This window comes from Symphalangus syndactylus, chromosome 12 (genome assembly GCF_028878055.3).
Source record: "Symphalangus syndactylus isolate Jambi chromosome 12, NHGRI_mSymSyn1-v2.1_pri, whole genome shotgun sequence".
Taxonomy (NCBI): Eukaryota; Metazoa; Chordata; class Mammalia; order Primates; family Hylobatidae; genus Symphalangus; species Symphalangus syndactylus.
The window spans coordinates 100,604,560-100,623,691 of record NC_072441.2 but is presented as its reverse complement, the minus strand read 5'-3'; the positions used below and the strand labels follow the sequence as shown (position 1 = coordinate 100,623,691).

Genomic DNA, 19,132 nt, shown 5'->3' with positions numbered 1-19,132 from the left:
AAAAAATATGGTAATTTAAATACCAAAAATAATTATGCTCAAACACACATTTTCCCATTCTGAAAAATAACTAAGCATGCCAGGAAATGTCTTCAAATAAAGACTAATGTCACAATAGCAAAGACAGAAGAAAGTAATAAAATAGTATCTATGAGGTAGACTTTCATTTTGGTAGCAAAACAGTAAATGGACCAAATTAAAACATAATTAGACTATACTTTGGTAAATAAAAAGATATTTATAGCCATATATATTTAGTCTCTAATAATATTTCTTACATATTCAGATAATATATTGCTTTTCTACCAAATAATTTATGACAGTAAAAACAAGTAATGTCTGAAGAAGGGGAGAAAGAAAAATTAAATTGAATTTGGTAAAAAATACTGAATATAGATGTTATATCCCATCTATACACACTGTAATCAGAAATATACTTTAAAATTTTTTTTCTCAAATTCACATGGCAAAACCTACTAAAACCTAGGAAAAGAAAATAAGTCGGCTTTCCATAACTTTAACAGTGACATCCTATCATGGATTCCTTCATTTTCACATATTTGCTTCAAAAGATTGCTTCAAAAGCATTAAAAAGAATTTAAGACAAACATGAAGAAATACTGAATAAGAAATTATGCAAACATATCTATTAAAAATACGGAAAAATAAAAACTGCTACATTAGCCTGTGACTATAGCTTTCAAGAAATATTCCTATCTACTTGTGCATATATGTGTATGAAAGTGTGTACATATATATAAAAAACCAAATTAGTTTTATTTAGTTTTGAAAAATATGACACAGCCTGTTGTTAACTGAAGAAACCTAGTTACAAAATCAGGAACAGCAATCACAGCTCCACATAATTAGAAACACCAAGAATGTCTCTATCCCCAATAGATTTCTTAGGTCCTTTTAGGAATCAATAACACATATGCTATATTTTCTAATCACCCAATAAATATCTCCAGTAACTTTCAGGATTAACACAGGATAATATAATTTTCTCACTATGCTTTTCAAAGCATCAAAATCTCATTTTTGAAATAGTATAGTTCTCATCAGTTGCAGTTCAAAGCATACCCACTGCAGGTCTCATTACACACTATCTTGAACTAAGTGGTTCGTATTCAAATATCTTATACTCTTTAAGTAGAGTTGTTCTAAGATAAAGGACTTGCAAAGTTTTGTAGGGAGTGTATTTAATGAAATATACATAAATTAAGTCTACAATAATTACCTGATTATCCAAATCATTATAAGCTTATTATTTATTATAGGTAAGAAGTAGAGGTACCAACAAAAGTAACCACCTCTGGCAGAAAAGACAAAAAATGAGTATAAATTATATCTATTACCTATTTAGATACATCCCTGCCCAAAGTGTCCCCACTGCAACCTGGGGAAAGGCCTACATGATTCAGAGAAATGGAACAGTTAAGAGCTTGCTGTGTGGCAAACACATTATTCAAGAACCACTGCTCTAGGTATTTTGGTAGCTTTCTAGGGATACCACAGATCAATGCTTTTAAACTTGAACTTAATAAAAAAAGGGGGGGGCCTTTAAAATTTGTCCTCAAGCCTATACCTGCAGAGTAAGGTCAATTATTTGCAATATGGAAAAGAGTCACTGTTGTGAATAATGAAAGTAATATATAATACCCCGCCACCCGCAAAAAAAAGTTTGATCTGAATTATATTCCCAGTATGCATATACACTAATGGGAAAAAGCAACTCAAAGATTTTCTAAGTGGCCACAGAATGCTATCCTATGATTCAGAGCTCTCTATAGGTAATCATTTCACACACAAATCACAAGTTCCTTTTTTTATACTAATATACTTATCTCTCCATTGCAATAAAATTCTATTTAATATCACATTATAACTTACTCAGGAGATGGAACAGGAGTTGAAACAGGAGTTGATTCAGGCATTTTAGGTGCAGCTGTGGCAGTGGCATTCTCAGGTATACTTTTATTTCCTACTTTAAGAAAGATGCCCAATGTTGAGTTCAATTTTAAAAGCTATACCATGAAAATATTTTACTAAAACAAATTTCTTGGAAGAGAAGAAAGCCAAATAGGTTTGCTACTGCAGATTTTTTCTTAAAAAAAATCAAAGTTCTTTTAGGAAGAAATGATCATATAAGATCACAACAAGTAATATATATCGTTTCTCAATTTCTCAGATAATTAAAGCAAGTCAGATGAGTATGAATGTTGTGTAACCTTACGTGATTAATATGCCTTCTAGATACTGAAAGAGTTGTTAAAGAGAATGAGAGGAAATAAATGAGTCATTTTAAGTGTTCACTTGGATCTAAGCATTTTTTAAAAAACAAAAAGGCAAGACTGTTTCTTCTTGCCAAAAATATTGTTATTTGCCATTCTCTAAGGAAAAGATGGCTTTCTAAATCAAGTAGCTATTTAACACATAAAAGAATAACATACTTAAAGTACCATTAGGACATCAAAATCTCGGTAAAGACATAAGGAATAAAATCATTGCTATTAATATTAGAGCTAGGAGAAGTCAAAAGGCAAATTCATAAGTTTTATATAGACAGTATTCTTTTACAAAACAGAACTTGTGAAATTCAAATAAACAATGAATAATAAAGATTGGTAAGTTCCTCTGACTTATTTCTATATTTCTAAATGTAAACAATCAAATTTTCTTAACTCATTACTTGATTTTCCTACATATAAGGACCCCTGGAGTACCAGCTATTTAAAAGACCCATAAAATGATTAGGTACCTTCTGTCAGGTCTTCAGTTTTTGCTCCCAGAATATTAGCGGCAATATTCACCATATTTAGAATGGCATCTGAAACAAAATTCAATCAGAAAAAGTACCAAATACTTAAATATTCTAATATAAATTAATATCAGACAGTCAAAAAATCATTTAGAATGATCTTTTGCATTTTTTGACTGGTTACTTTTGTATTCACCTCACAACTAAAGTCCAATATAGGACACAAATAAATTTTAGCCAAAAGTGTAAAGCATGTATCTAAATTTTTATGTTCAAAACGAATTTTATATTTAAATATACTTTTCTTTTTGGAGACGGAGTCTTGCTCTGTTGCCCAGGCTGGAGTGCAGTGGTGCAATCTCGGCTCACTGCAACAACCTCTGCCTCCCAGGTTCAAGCAATTCCTCTGCCTCAGCCTCCCGAGTAGCTGGGACTACAGGCACATGCCGCCACATCCAGCTAATTTTTTGTATTTTTTTTGTTTTTTTTTTTTTTTTTTTTTTTTGAGACGGAGTCTCGCTCTGTCGCCCAGGCTGGAGTGCAGTGGCGCGATCTCGGCTCACTGCAAGCTCCGCCTCCCGGGTTCACGCCATTCTCCTGCCTCAGCCTCTCCGAGTAGCTGAGACTACAGGCGCCCGCCACCACGCCCGGCTAATTTTTTGTATTTTTAATAGAGACGGGGTTTCACCGTGGTCTCGATCTCCTGACCTCGTGATCCGCCCGCCTCGGCCTCCCAAAGTGCTGGGATTACAAGCGTGAGCCACCGCGCCCGGCCAATTTTTTGTATTTTAGTAGAGACAGGGTTTCACTGTGTTGCCCAGGCTGCTCTCGAACTCCTGAGCTCAGGAAATCTGCCCACCGCAGCCTCTCAAAGTGCTAGGATTACAGCCATGAGCCACCGCGCCTGGCCTTAAATATACTTTTCTTGTAAAACTTCCCTAGACACTTTACCAAAACACTGTCTTCAGCATATTATAAATTCAATATAACTCAACATACAGTCTGTACTGGGACAGGAAAAAAAATGTGATAACCAAAATTCTTATTTTACAGAAAAACCTATTTTTCTTTAAAAATTCTCTACAGTTTAAAATTTAAAAAAAGTGTAAAAAAGCAAATGCTTTTACTACATTATGTGATTATCACAGGTAAAAACAAAACAGAGATTATCCAAAAGAAGCAGAAAATATTTTCAACGATTAGCCTATCATATCCATGGTAATATGGTTAAATTCTAAATTGATATTGCATAGAATCAAAGATGACTTTAAAAAACTCATTGGCCAAAACAGCAACCTTTTTAAATCATAAAGCATACAAATTCTTCAGTTAACTGGTTGGGGACAGGTATGGGGCAGATTAATGGAAAGTCAAGGTCATAAAACAAAGTGATGTAAAAAGCAATTTGCATACCTGCTAACCCTGCTTCTCTTTTGAAGGAGGATATTTACATGAAAAAAGTGGTACAAACCTCAATATCTACAGATATATTTATACATGAGCATAAGAAAATATCAGAACTCCATAAAAAATTGGTACTGGGAATAGAAGACCTTCCTTCCAGTAATGTGATGTAATTTCAAGTGAAATTAACTTTCATTCCCAGTCTAACCTTTGAAATTCCACTAAAATTTAATTCTTTGGTATCAGATACTCCTACTATTAAAATACTAAGATCTGGCAGGGGCTACATATTAATCATCATACATTATTTCTGTCTTAATCTCCCTTCTTAAAGTGATCCACAGAGTATTCATCACATTTTCAATGAAAACCAGAGAGATGTGAAAAGTAGAAAAGGATCTAAGAGAGAAAAATCTACATCAGGAAGGTTGCAAGTAAACCAAAGACTGCTGCCTGGAGCTCATCCTGTAAATACATGCTTTAGGATGGGAGAAAGTAGTAGCATATGTCAAACTGCTTTAAAGTGATAGCTAGGAATCAGCTATAATGTTGATCTTCAAGAAATTATGAGTGTATACGCTGAAAGTCAACAAAGCAGTGGTACTTTGTTTCTAATCATTACTGTAACACACAAAGGCTCGATATTTGCCATTTTAAAATGTTTAAGTAACATTTTTAATATTGCCCTTTGACCTGGCAAACTGATAAACAGAAGTGGCCTTGATTCTTACTTAAGCTAAAGAGATGCTACGGTATGAGATAACAAAAATGGAAACTCCGTATTCCCTCATAAACCAAGATGAAGTCTGGAATGGAAACTGTTATTTCCTCATACACCCTTTATAATGCCAACCAATACTGCAATATTATTTATGATCCCCCACCTACACTGCCACCTACAGTCAAAACTGACTGCTTCACAAAACTCAAATTGTGCCATCAACAGTTTATATACTTTGTGTTTCAAAGTGAGATCTTATATGAGATTTCAAATTTTTTGACATTCATTATTAAATAATTCAAGAAGATAATGTATTAATCTGTGTAAAGAAAGTAGCTTTACAGTATTATTTCTGAACCTAAATTTTAACACCAGTACCTACAATAAAGAAGATCCTTCTATTTACCCTTTTAAAATATTATTTATTATCATTTCAGGAAACTTGGTAACAAAAGCAAAATTTAGCAAATTTCTTCTCAGCCCATTTAACCTAAAATAATTTTCCCATGTTTACAGAACATTGCCTAATGTATCTTTTTTGTCTTTTGAGAGAAAGCAGAATTGTGAATACTCTATTCTATTTTCAATTTGTATCCAAACACGTGATAGTTTGATAGTTTGTATACACCATGATTATCTGGCCATTAAAAAACTTTCAGAATAGACTAAAATAACATCTTTGAATATAATTGCCAAACTAGAGATAAAAATCCCTAATTTCTCCTGGATTAGTCAACTTTTAAATTTTTGAATTGGGCAACTTATCCATCCCACCTCATTCCTTTAGGAATAAAATGCTCCTAATATTTGGTCCTAAAGACCAAATATCTCCATATTATTTACTCAGTCTTCAGTGCTCCAATGGCTCTTTTTGATAAAGAAAACAAACATTTGTCCAGGCTGCTGAAGTTGAAGAGTTTATATGATACAACAGAAGATAAACCAACAAAAAAAGACTTCCTCCTATGTATACTATCTCTGAAGCACGCCCACATTTTCTAGGAAAATGGTCCATTCTAGGATCTACTTTTTTCCACAAAAAATACTTGACTTAAAAAGTAAAAACTACATTTTCTCTTAAACATGCACATGCACCTATCTCCCTTTAGCAGATACGGTGATTTTAACAGAAACAAAAACCACATTATTTAAGAGCAAAGGCAGACCTGCACCAATATCAAAGTAGGCAGAGAGGTCTGGCAAATTCACATGACAAAGAACAAGAAAATCAGAGTGATATGGAGAAATCTTGTTGATGTAAAAGATTTAAATGTTTTAGTTCAAGAAGTAAACAAAAGAATCAGGAAGGCATACACACAAAGCCAAGAATGCTGCTCTAAGATAACAGCTTCTCCCTTTTCAGCAGTTAAGTAAATTATATAATATCAAGAATGTTTAAATATGCAATGTGCATGCTCTTTGACATCCAACTCTCAGCACAGGCAAAGTATTGTGGTGACATATTTCCTATAACTACTAACTACTTCAGATCAGAAAGAAAAAGGAGTTTCTATTAAGATTAAAGACAAAGAATTCTAGCTTGTGGATACTATGTGCACATTAAAAACAAGAAAAAAACTAGCTTCAAAATGGGCTAATTTCAAGCTAATTTAGAAAGCAGTGATGATTATAGTCAAACTCAAGACATTCTTGTGAAAAAGACCAGTTCTTTGAATCAGAACTACTGAAGTTCTGATTCCACTTTATTATTTACTTCTTCAAGTTATACCACCTTGGAGGCTATAGCTAATTCAGTCCCAAACTTCAGAGAAGAGTAGAAGGACACAGATACAGAAGGCAGCAGTGTTAGGCCAAGTCTATAAAGTTTTATGACAATAAAGTCTTATCACTCAGCTCTTACTACCTCTCTTGTTCTAAAACTTCAGGTGGTGGAGATCATTTTAAATCTCATTTTAGAGACTCAGCTGACATCCTCCCACCCATCTTATCTCACTGTATAAATTATTTCAATACCTAGAACACTGGAAGATAACCTTGCCCTCCCAGAAATCTGTAAAAGGAAAATTCAGTGATATACCTTCAAGGAGAAAGATCCAAACAGAAGTATCTAAACAAGATTCTATGTCTAATTAATTGATATACTGATCAGAGACATGAATACAAACAAGGAAATGTCTTCCCCTGATATATGATTAGGTTTTTGTTTTCTTGGTTTTTTTTTTTTTTTTTTTTTTTGAGACAGAGTCTCACTCTGTCCCCCAGGCTGGAGTGCAGTAGTGCGATCTCAACTCACAGCAACCTCCGCCTCCCGGGTTCAAGCGATTCTCCTGCCTCAGCCTCCGGAGTAGCTGGGATTATAGGCACACGCCACCATGCTTGGCTAATTTTTGTATTTTTAGTAGAGACGGGGTTTCACCATGTTGGCCAGGCTGGTCTCAAACTCCTGACCTCAGGTCATCCGCCTATCTCGGCCTCCCAAAATATTGGGATTACAAGCATGAGCCACTGTGCCTGGCCTATGGTTAGGTTTTAATGGCATCTAGAAGTTAACCACATAGGAAGAGATACCAAGAAAATCCAGAATGTCAACACACTTTTCCTTTATCTGAAACTACAGTAAGACATTATTTCCTTAAGGTGTCCTCTTTTTTCCAGTACCTACCAGAAGCTAGAGATCTTTTAGTCCGGGGCCATTTTCTGACCCCATAAAATAACGATGCTTCCTCAGAGCTAATTCAACATTACTGAGCAACATAAATGGCAGAATAATGACTACTATGTAACATATAAAATGCAAATTAAGGGAAACAAAAACATTAATATTCAGACAGATATGACATTTCTTTCACTCCTAAAAAATTACATCACATAGCAGTGAATAAGACTTATTTTTATATCAATAACTAGATAGCTAGGAATCCTATTTAAAAGTAATCACTAATATCTAGAAAGTCAGAAGCCTAGCAATAAAGTAAAACAAAATATACTGAACTGATACGTAATAAAGTTGAATATTACTTTGTAATCACGGAAGATTTTCCTTCTACAGGTATTTTTAACACTCTTTTTCCCATCCCCTAAAAAGTCCACTGAAGTCTATACTCTTCTATGGAGGGGGAAAAAGGCAAGGAAGGCAGGAAGAGAAAGAAAAGGAAAGAAAGAAAAGGCTAGAAGGAGAGATGAAAGAGGTAATTTTAACTCTATATACTGTGGCTACACAAAATATCAACCTAAGTATTTAGACTACTGGTTGAATAGCTAAAAAACTTACAAAGTCAATGTTCACAGACGGTGGAATTCAAGCAATTCAATTCACTAAGGGCAAAAAGTAACATGCGCACGCAACTAGTCTTCTATTTTACTAAGATTTGTTTTTATTAAAAATTCGATTAATAATTTTCAAATAAAAAGAAAACTATTTCTAGTTAATTTTACATTTTTCAGAAATAATCAAAAACATCATTGAAATATACCTACACAGAATCTAACCATGAAAAATAAAGTGTCAGTCAGGTAATGGTCTTTCAGTAGTCTCCTTAGTGAGCCTACCACTAGGTTGGGATTCTATTTTGGAATAACAACAAACTAAATCACTAGTATATCTTATTCATTGTTTCTTAGTTTACAAACAGTATATTATTACTAGTATTCTTATTGGTATTCATTATCATGGTAGGAGCACCCTTTTATATTTTGTAACTAAATGGCAAACTAACCATATCCATAGATTAACGGTGGTATGACTGTTTTAATAATTCTTTCCCCAAGAAAATCCATAGCCCTTTCTTCACTATAAGGAATCTGCCCCAAAATGTGAGCGCCTAATTAGAGTAGAAGAAACACCTTTATTACAATTGCATTTGTCTCTCTCCTCTTTCTTTTCATATATTCTTATCGCATTTCTATAAAAATACTTTTCAAAAGACAGTATCTTTTATTTCAACTCAACGTTCGACACTGGGAGAATTCTCCTCAACCATACCATGACAAAATGTCCATGTGTGTCAGAATGAAAAAGTAGTAGACCGAATAGAAAATCCTCAAAATACTTACTTGTAGCAGAACCAAGGAGATTTTTTGAGGATTTATCCTCTCCAGTATTATAATCCAGTGGATAATCTGTTTAAAAAGAAAATAAAAGTAATTATGCTGAGATCTAGCTCCAATGATAACATATTTAAAAGCTCAAATTATGTCCTGTCAAAGTCAGCTGACATTTAAAACATTTTATAATAAATATGAATCATATATCTAAAACATGTTCACAAAAAGCATGTAACATTAAGAAACCATTTAACAAACAAATATAAATCAAGGAAAATAACTGTAATGCTTACCAAAATTTTAACCACATTTATAAGACTTTTTTATTCAGGCTTTCAATATACTTTACCAACTCTTAAGTCAATGTCTTCATTTCACTCTTGAGAAAATTTAGATTGTTCAAACAATAGTTTAAGACATCTTAAAATAAGGACTTAAAGAGGAAATGGAGACTGTCATAAAACTTTCCTCTAACTCTTTAGAGTCAAAAGATTTCTCAATGGCTCACAGGAGGCCAAAATGTGCTTGCTCTTAGGCTCATGGGAGATCACAGGCATTAAAGCTCATTTCTACTATTTCAGTATCTTGTGAGTTTAACAGATTTTTGGCCCTGGCATAGGGATATAATCATAATTTATACCATTAATGTTATAGAAGGGAGTTTCAGTTACAAATAAGTGATAGATAAGCTTGGAAAGCAATACAAACACAAAGCAATCATATTAGAAAACAGATTTAAGTTGATTAGAGTTAAAAACAACAAAACAAAAGCCTGAAGACAACAGTCATATTGATTTAAGTAATCTATACTCCCCCATTACTATTCGATTTTTAAAAAGTAAAAAACATATACCTAACAGTCATCTGTTTGATGTCACTTACCATAGTCCTCATCAAATAGTTCCTGGCGTTCTGAGTGATACTGGGAATCGGCAATTTCTTCATATTCTTCCACCATGCTAGTGCCAAATACCCTATCAACAACAATTTCATTAAAGACTTCCAAAACAAAACACTCGTTAAGACTAATCTCTTCACAATAAATGACAAACATCAACTTTGGTCATATTTTGAGGGCCACTGGCTTTTGGACTCAAAAATAATGCCTGCTCCTTACATTTAAGTCATCTACTGTTTCAATTAAAATGTAAAACTAATCTATTTAAGGCATTTAAATGGATGAGTTTTTATATCAGTCTAAAATGTTTCTGTGTATTATCATCATAGCAAAATAGCAAGCAAGTTAAAACAAATATACAAAATGAGGTTTATTTTTAAAAGAGGATACTTTGACATTTTTCCAAAATGCATTCAGAAGAAAGTTTTCATAGTTTTTATTTCTATGGTATTAACTCACGTAAGAGAAAATTATTTATTCACTTTAAATATATCGAAAATTTTGTATATCAATTTTTTAAAAAGCACTCAATAAATCTTTTGTTCTACATTACCTTATAAGGCTTAATGGACAAAAGTGCTCTGATCCAAAATGTGATAGCAACTCAACCTAAAGAACAAAAGCACATAAAATGGGAAGCCAGCAGACAGCATGTAAGATTATCTAACAATACACTCAGTTTTTTCATTATAACATTTCTAAACATTTCTATAAAGTCCTTATTTTCCCCAAAATCAATACTTGTAAAGTTTTTGTAATGCATTAATATGCCATGCTCTGTTACTTAATAGTGCAAAAGAGAAGGTTGCTAACCTTTATGTACTTGATGAACATCTGAAGCAAGAGAAAGGAAAAGAAAAATCAGTTCCAAAGTCTAGACATCATGCAATAAGCAACTTTAAATATTTGTAAATTATGTTGTATAAAGTATAGAAAGTAATGTCATGTGATGGATAACACTGTAGTATTCTTAATTCCTTGCAGAAATAAAAGCAATGATTTAAATTTTTGCCATCACAACCTGAGAGTATAATCTAAATGATTGCAATGAAATAAATTAACTTTAAGGTTATAAATTAACTAATCTACAAGCCATTGCTGTTATTTTATATAGCTGTTAGATGGAAAGCATTCTAAAAGCAATTAATAAACAGTATCTGGAAACAATCTTTAAGTATTACAGACATGTATCAAGTATATATCCATATATGAATTTATATATTGATACATATGCACATATACATATATATTCTACACATATACATATTAACAGTCCATTATGAAATGATACTTATACTTGTATATTATATACAACTTATTTCAGGGAAAGTATCAATTTCTGGTATGCTATGTTATTTCAAGTACAACTTACAGAAGTGGAAGATATATACCAACTGCCCTTTCAAATGTATGCTATTAAAAAGTAGTAGATTTGGGTGCAGTTATTTTAAGATAAGGAACATCCAGGTAAAAAACTTATATAACATTATTACTATAAAATGAAAATCAGAAACTAATTTTTCTCTGCTTTTCATGAGCTGTAAGTAAATGTTTCTTGCTTTTAGACTAAATTCTACCAAAGAGGGTTTTTTATAAAACTAATATTTAAAATGCTGTATAGTCTCCCACCATAAAAGGAACAAGGTGGAAAGTTTTATAAGGCATTTTTTATGTTTCCAATAAAATATCCTTCCATTATTAACAAACTAGATGGTACAAAGAGTAATTTTCTAAATTATTTCATTTGAGTTGTCTTACTTGCAAAATTGAATACAATTTTATCACCTAGCAAATGATTTTTAACGTTTTTGCCTTTTCAGAGTAAAGAAAGTGTACTGTATAAAAAATTAATTGTTTCAGTACTCATTTTAAAAGGAATTGAAAACGTTCCTTAATTTTTTTGAATAATTTTGAATTATTAACTGAGAATATCAACTTTATTTTAAAAATAGAATTTAGCATTTTTATACTGAGATTAAGAATACTACAAGTTTACCTATTTATATAAGTCAATTTAAAACATGCTTTAAAAAGAGATGGTAAAATCACAGAAGACAAATTAGGTAGCTATAAGTTCTCACATTTAAAGAAGAAAGGATAGAAATTAGAACTGCTGCCATTCCAAAAATGTCATAATATTAATTCAATAGTACTTCAAGGTATGGCTATAATTTTAAAGAAAAAAAAGAGGGAAGGAAGGAGTAAGAACTTTCCCTATTTTGTTTAACCCAATTCAAAAGTGATCATTTTACTTGATTAGTTGGTAGAAGCAGCAGTGGAAATACAGAACATCAGTGTTTAAAACTCTATTTTATTTGCAACTGGTACTTGGACACAGAATATTTCATTTGGCTATACAAAGACAAAAGCTGTAACAATGCCAAATAAGTGGACATTAAAGATGAAATGATCTAAGAATCAGAGCCTAATAAGAAATTACACCTGCTTTAAAGACTTCAGTGACCAGCAATGGTTTCAGTTTCAAAATAGAAAGAAATATACTATGAAGATGACATTTTGCATAAAGACTCAAAAAACTTAAATAGTTATAATTTGGAATTTTATCAGGGCCATAAATAACAAAAAACTGGCCTAGGCTTCCAGCAATGCAAAAGGGAATGTGGCAATATTTGACTCATGAAATAATATACCCAAGTAAGAATTATCTATTAAGTGGTATAGTGTAGTCTATTTCTTAACTTTTCTGATTTCTAAAAAGATGAGGTGTATAAAGTGTGAATAACATGTATATTTTCATTATAGAACATAGTCCTCTATGTGTAAACATTACCTTGACATATTTTGCATACATCTGTTCATCTAAAGGGAAACTCTGTACATTCCGCTCATCTCTACCATGAAAAGTACCCAGCTTAATCCACTTATTTGTTGGATATCTAAAAAATATAAGAAATGTTCTTTTTTAAAAATTATAAACCTCATATTGAGAGGTTCTATCATATTTTCAAAATATAATTTTTTTCCTTTCCAGGTGAACACACTGACTTAACAGTTTAATATATAAATACATACATTTAATACATTTTCTTTTCCAACTGAACTGACGGGTTTCTCTTTACCAGGAAAGAATGCCTTGAAAAATCACACCATTAACAAAAAGTAAGACCAGTACCACTTCTTGGGGTTTGGGAAGAGGTTTTATAACAGAAAATCACCAAGAGACTGTCTTGGAAGAAGGTGGCACAGCTCTTCACATACTGACATGTGTGTAATAATGTAAAGTATAAATACAAGTACTGGTGGAAAGAGAATGGGAAGAAAAAACTTTTAAAACCACATCTGAGTTTGACGTATCGGGTCCCCTTTAAAGGAGACTTTAGTATTTAATATAAAAGTCTAACCTTTAAAGGAGACTTTAGTATTTAATACAAAAGTCTGAAACTATTATATCTGTTTACTGAAACATTATAAGAACTCCTCAAACTAATGAGCCCTCTCGCCACATTAAACAAATACACTTTATCAGAGCTATGTATGTCTATTTGACATATAAGAAAATTGCAGCTGAGAGAAAAAGAAGTGAACTGAGCAAGGGTAGTGGCAGAATAACAGAATTCTCAAGAGGTCTTGAGAACCGATTTCAAAAACTGTATATATGCAATGCTGAGTGTGAGGTGGAGGAAGAAACATCAAGGAAAACCCTTAATGATCAATGACAAAATAACAGTTCCATAAACAAACAGCATCCTACATGGCATATCGTGGACACTCAAAAAGTATTTATGAAATGATTTAACACCTCTGTTGAACAAAAAATAATGTGTACACATTAAAAATGATATGTGTAAAAGACAAAAGAGTATTTCCAGGATGTAAAAGTATGTATTTTTATAGAATTAATAAATAAGTGCATAGTAAAGACTGGAAGAAATATATTGAAACGCTAATAAGGGCTATCTCTGGTTGACAAAATGCAGTTCTATTCCAAATCCCTCACAACATGTTTATTTCTTTTATAATCACACATGTACAAAAAAAGTTTTAGAATATATTTTAATAAAAATATACTTCATAATATAAAATAAAGCACCTACACATGTATGTTTTTGATAACTTTTAAAAGAAATGTTTAGAAGAAGGATAGCATAATGACTGAAAGTGAGGACTTTGAAGTCAGAGTTGTAGTTCTGAATCTTGGTTCTCAAACTCACAAGTCATGTGACCTGGGCAAGCTACTTAATCTCCCCTTTTCTGTTTCCGCACATTATAAGAGAATAGTATCATATGGTTATGTTTAAAGCATATGAGCTAATGAAGGTAAAAGGTAAGTGATTAACAAAAGCCTACAATACAGTCATATTATTGTTGTTATTACAAACTGACCTTTAAAAAATAAATGGACTGAAGTCAAAATAGTGACCCACTTTTTTGTTTTTGTTTTTTTTTTTTTTTCAGAGATCTAACACAGACCCTAAGGAAACAGCTTTAGAATTTACCTGTCACTGATAGAAACCAGAAAATCTTTAGGAGTAGAAGAAAATAATTCATAATTTGCAATATCAAGCTGTTTTACTTGAATTGGTTCACAAAGTTCAATAACAAACCTTCAAAAAGAACAAAAGACAATTACTTGAACCAATCAAAATAACAGTTCATATTAAATATGACATTAACAGTTTCCATAAATTAGACTACCATTAAAAGTTACTCATTAAAATGTTAAGAGGAGGGTATGTAGCCTCAGTTGTCTATAAGAAGCATCTTTATATACTTCCCAAAGGATACCATTAGTGGGGGGAAAAAAACCTGTAAATAAAACAATATTGATTTTGCTCCATCATATTTTTTAAAAAATTCTTTTTTGCCACATTTTCTTAATCCAGTCTATCGTTGTTGGACATTTGGGTTGGTTTCAAGTCTTTGCTATTGTGAATAGTGCCGCAATAAACATACGTGTGCATGTGTCTTTATAGCAGCATGATTTATAGTCCTTTGGGTATATACCCAGTAATGGGATGGCTGGGTCAAATGATATTTCTAGTTCTAGATCCCTGAGGAATCGCCACACTGACTTCCATAATGGTTGAACTAGTTTACAGTCCCACCAACAGTGTAAAAGTGTTCCTATTTCTCCACATCCTATCCAGCACCTGTTGTTTCCTGACTTTTTAATGATCGCCATTCTAACTGGTGTGAGATGGTATCTCATTGTGCTTTTGATTTGCATTTCTCTGATGGCCAGTGATGATGAGCGTTTTTTCATGTGTTTTTTGGCTGCATAAATGTCTTCTTTTGAGAAATGTCTGTTCATGTCCTTCGCCCACTTTTTGATGGGGTTGTTTTTTTCTTGTAAATTTGTTTGAGTTCGCTGTAGATTCTGGATATTAGACCTTTGTCAGATGAGTGGGTTGCGAAAATTTTCTCCCATGGAATACTATGCAGCCATAAAAAATGATGAGTTCATGTCCTTTGTAGGGACATAGATGAAACTGGAAACCATCATTCTCAGTAAACTATCGCAAGGACAAAAAGCAAACACTGCATGTTCTCACTCATAGGTGGGAAGTGAACAATGAGAACACATGGACACAGGAAGGGGAACATCACACTCCAGGGACTGCTGTGGGGTGGGGATGGGGGGAGGGACAGCATTAGGAGATATACCTAATGCTAAATGACGAGTTAATGGGTGCAGCACACCAACATGGCACATGGATACATATGTAACAAACCTGCACATTGTGCACATGTACCCTAAAACTTAAAAGTATAATAATAATTAAAAAAAAATTTAAAAAAACAAAAAAAATTCTTTTTTTAGATAACACTCATTCTTGGAGAAGGGATGACTTTCTTAAGAACAGACAGTGATAGTGTGAAATGACTAGTCTAGAGGATAGTTTGGCATATACATTGTCTTAAAAAGTTATCATAGTCTTCGATTTAGTTCTTAGAAATTTATCTTAAGGATTCAAGGCTTCAGATGTCCACCTTTGTACATATATTTTGCTATATCGAAGCACACACAGTCTATAAGGGCAGGGGGGAAAATCAACTTAAATATTTAGCAAAGATAATTAATAAATTATGGTTCATCCAGACAATGAAATACTAAGCAGCCATTAAAACTGGTACCAAAATCTATCATTTCATTTACATAAAAAATCTAGAGACTGTAAACTAATTTATAGTAACAGAAAGCAGATCTGTAATTGCTGTGGGGGAAGAGAGTTTGAGAGAAATCACAAAGAGGTATGACGAAACTTTTGGGAATGATGGATATGGTTGTTATCTTTATTGTGGTGATGGCTTCACAGATACATAAATGTCAAAACTTGCCAAATTATACACTTTGACATGTAGTTTATTGTACATGCAATTTACTGTATGTCAACTATACCCCAATAAAGCTGTCTTTTTTTAAATGATGCTAAGATTTACATTTATTAACATGGAAAGATGCCAAAAATATTGCTGCTTCGGAAAAAATTAAAAGTATGGTTCCATGTGCATAATATAAAACTGTATATAGCACGGCATTGGGGGAAAATAAATACTCATGACATCTAACACTCTGGGTATACATAGCACTGGATGGCCTACTTATAGATAAATGAATGCTCCAGGCTTATGTTCCACCCCTACTCTCATTGTATCTTTCTTCTTGTAATATCTAACAGTCACCCAGAAGAAACATATTCCTTTTTAGCACTGCCCCCTTATTCTTACAGTTCCTGAATGAATACCTCTGCCTCATTCATCTGCCACTTCCTATTAATCCTTCAAGATTCAGCTCAGGAATCACCTCTTCCAGGAAGCCTTCTCTCATCTCCTCTTGCAGTTACGCATCATCACTCTTTCAATAACACTCTTTCAACAGTACTTTTTATACCATTTCATAATTGTTTAACCAGATCTGCCATTTTTTGCTTTTTGTGACCTCCTCAAAAGCAAAGGAAGGCATTTTGTCCTCAGTTTTGCATAGTATCAGTACTAATCAATCATAAAAGCTTATTAAATATTATATAAATTAATCTAATCCTAATGTAAAAGCTTAACATAATATGCATATATATGTAGAATGTACTTTTTAAAATTGTATATTACTCACCAAATTTTAGTGCTGCAAGGATTCAACATATAAAGATCCATATTTTCTATAAGAATAGCAGATGTGCTCTATTTTAAAAAGAGGAAAGGAAACAAATTACTTAAGGAATAATGAAGAAAGTATTTATTTTAACTTTAAAGTTTTCTGGGACTTCTGTATTTTTAGATCTTAAGTACACCTAAGACTTTAAAACACTCACTTGGGAAAAAAGCATAAAAGTGGCTAAGATTCACCATTCACGGCAACAGCATTAAATTAGTGTTACAATGATACATTTAAAATTCAATGCCTGTTACTTTAAAGAAAAAATAATATTTTAGTTATTTCCTTTTTAAAATTTCATACGGGTTTTAAAAGTTAAAAAATGCAGGGTAAAATATATCAGCCAATATAAATAAGAATTCATACAAGATAATGTTTTGAAAAGCATATTCTGCTTTTATTAGTGAATAACGAAAATATCCCACATTAAAATATAGTTCCCAGTAAACAAATGACTATATTTTAAAGAGTCATTAATTTCCTATATATAAAAAATTTTATATTTAAGCACCTACCTTGGCTTCTGGATTAGCTGCTAGAATTTTGGCACCACATTCTACTGAGGCATAATTATTTCGATTTTTCTGGACCTTTTTGGTGGCATGTGAACCTCCATTAGAAGATGCATGCATTGACTGACCTGCAGACAAACCTTATTATAAATATATATATATATTTGATGATTATGACTGAAAATATCTCTAGCAACACTGATCTCAATAGCAATAAGCTGTCTTCTAGAAAAGAATAGGTTTTAACACTTGAGAGAATATTTTAAAAATTCATAAAAAAATCAAAGTGCTCCACCTCAATACCTTTAAAATATCCCCCAAAACCAAATTAACTACAAAATTCTACATTACTTATGTCTAAGTAATATAACTCAGAAAATGAAGCTTGTCCATGGGAATCAAAGCTTTCTGTATTTATATCTATTATAAACATCTATTAAGGATGTATTTTTAAAATTATTTTATTGGTTTTTTTTTTTAAGCTCTGGGGTACACGCACAAGACGTGCAGGTTTGTTACATAGGTAAACATGTGCCATGGTGGTGTGCTGCACCTAACAACCCATCACACAGGGAATAAATTAACTATAATTTTAGTCACCCTCCTCTCCCTCATAACATAAGCAAGCTTTTCTTTAGGTATGTTCTTGAAACATCATATGTAAAACACCTTTTGGTAAGTTAAAGAATATTTTAAACCCAAGGATTTTATGCAAGTTCTTTCTGAGTTCCATATGAATTTTAAAACAGTTTCCATGCCTCAATTTTCCTTGTATCGTGATGAAAATCACTGCTATGCCTTATTTTATGCCCACTTAATAATTTACAAGAATAGATTTTAATTAAAACTAAAACTGTATGTAATTATATACAGGTATATGATATATGGATGGATCAACAGCAACTTGGTAAGTTTCACCTTTAAAAAGTTTTCAAAAGTAAGTTTTATTTTGTTTTACCAATCAAAAAAAGAAAGCATATTAAAACTACACCATAAACTTAAAAAAAAAAGTTTAAAGAACTCAAATACTTCCTTACTTTTTTCTTTTTCTACTTCCATAACTTTCTTCTTCCATTCATCAAATGTTGGTATATCTTCTGGATCTTTGGGACTTGCTACTGATGTAGGGTCAATGTCTCCTGGTTTTGTATAATCAGAGCTCTGAAAGAAACACCAAAAAATAAGAAGACTTCAACTTTCAAATAATACAAATAAATTTTAGAAATAAATACAAATGTTTCTGTTAAACTAAAGTTCCAATTTATAATGAATGATTATATTTTGAAAAAATAAAAAACGTAAAAAGAAAGGTTTTGGTTTACTTAAAAGTTGAATTTCTCTTGAGATAATTTAAACATTCTATTTAGGATGTGTTCCTTCACTTGTTAGTGATATAAGCATAGGTCGTTGAAAAAAATAATTATATAAAACCCTAAAGCAAACAATTACTCATATATAGCCTGTACAAATGAATAAATTGTATACTTGCCATGCATCCACCTTAAAATATAAGTTAATATATCCATTAAAAGAAGCTAAATAATTTTAGATGTTTTAATATTATTTCCACAATATCCTTAAAAAGAAACACTGTGTACACAAAAATTTTAAGGCAAATTAAAAAATCTAAATGTGAAAAAACAAAACTTTACATTTTAGAAGAAAATTTAAAAATCTTTATAAATCATGTTAACAAGATGCAGAATGCATAAATCAT

General features: G+C 32.0%; 1 protein-coding gene across 6 annotated transcripts in view; it reads right to left on the bottom strand.

Annotated features, from left to right (window-relative positions):
* Positions 1 to 19,132, bottom strand: part of SUCO (SUN domain containing ossification factor) — a 79,749-nt gene that overhangs the window by 24,116 nt on the left and 36,501 nt on the right. For 2 of the 6 annotated variants that reach the window (XR_010117631.1, XM_063627295.1), the window contains exons 7-17: positions 18,453 to 18,576; positions 17,419 to 17,543; positions 16,862 to 16,929; positions 14,247 to 14,354; positions 12,581 to 12,686; positions 10,603 to 10,623; positions 10,343 to 10,398; positions 9,774 to 9,865; positions 8,901 to 8,966; positions 2,762 to 2,830; positions 1,894 to 1,987 (exon numbers count right to left, since the gene is read on the bottom strand). Coding sequence is in view for 5 of the 6 variants with exons in the window: in XM_063627295.1 (XP_063483365.1) it covers positions 1,894 to 1,987; positions 2,762 to 2,830; positions 8,901 to 8,966; positions 9,774 to 9,865; positions 10,343 to 10,398; positions 10,603 to 10,623; positions 12,581 to 12,686; positions 14,247 to 14,354; positions 16,862 to 16,929; positions 17,419 to 17,543; positions 18,453 to 18,576 (929 nt within the window). In the remaining variant the exon portion in view is untranslated. The remainder of the gene's footprint in view (positions 1 to 1,893; positions 1,988 to 2,761; positions 2,831 to 8,900; positions 8,967 to 9,773; positions 9,866 to 10,342; positions 10,399 to 10,602; positions 10,624 to 12,580; positions 12,687 to 14,246; positions 14,355 to 16,861; positions 16,930 to 17,418; positions 17,544 to 18,452; positions 18,577 to 19,132) is intronic. The other 4 variants (XM_063627296.1, XM_063627298.1, XM_063627294.1 and 1 more) reach the window with 2 other exon arrangements.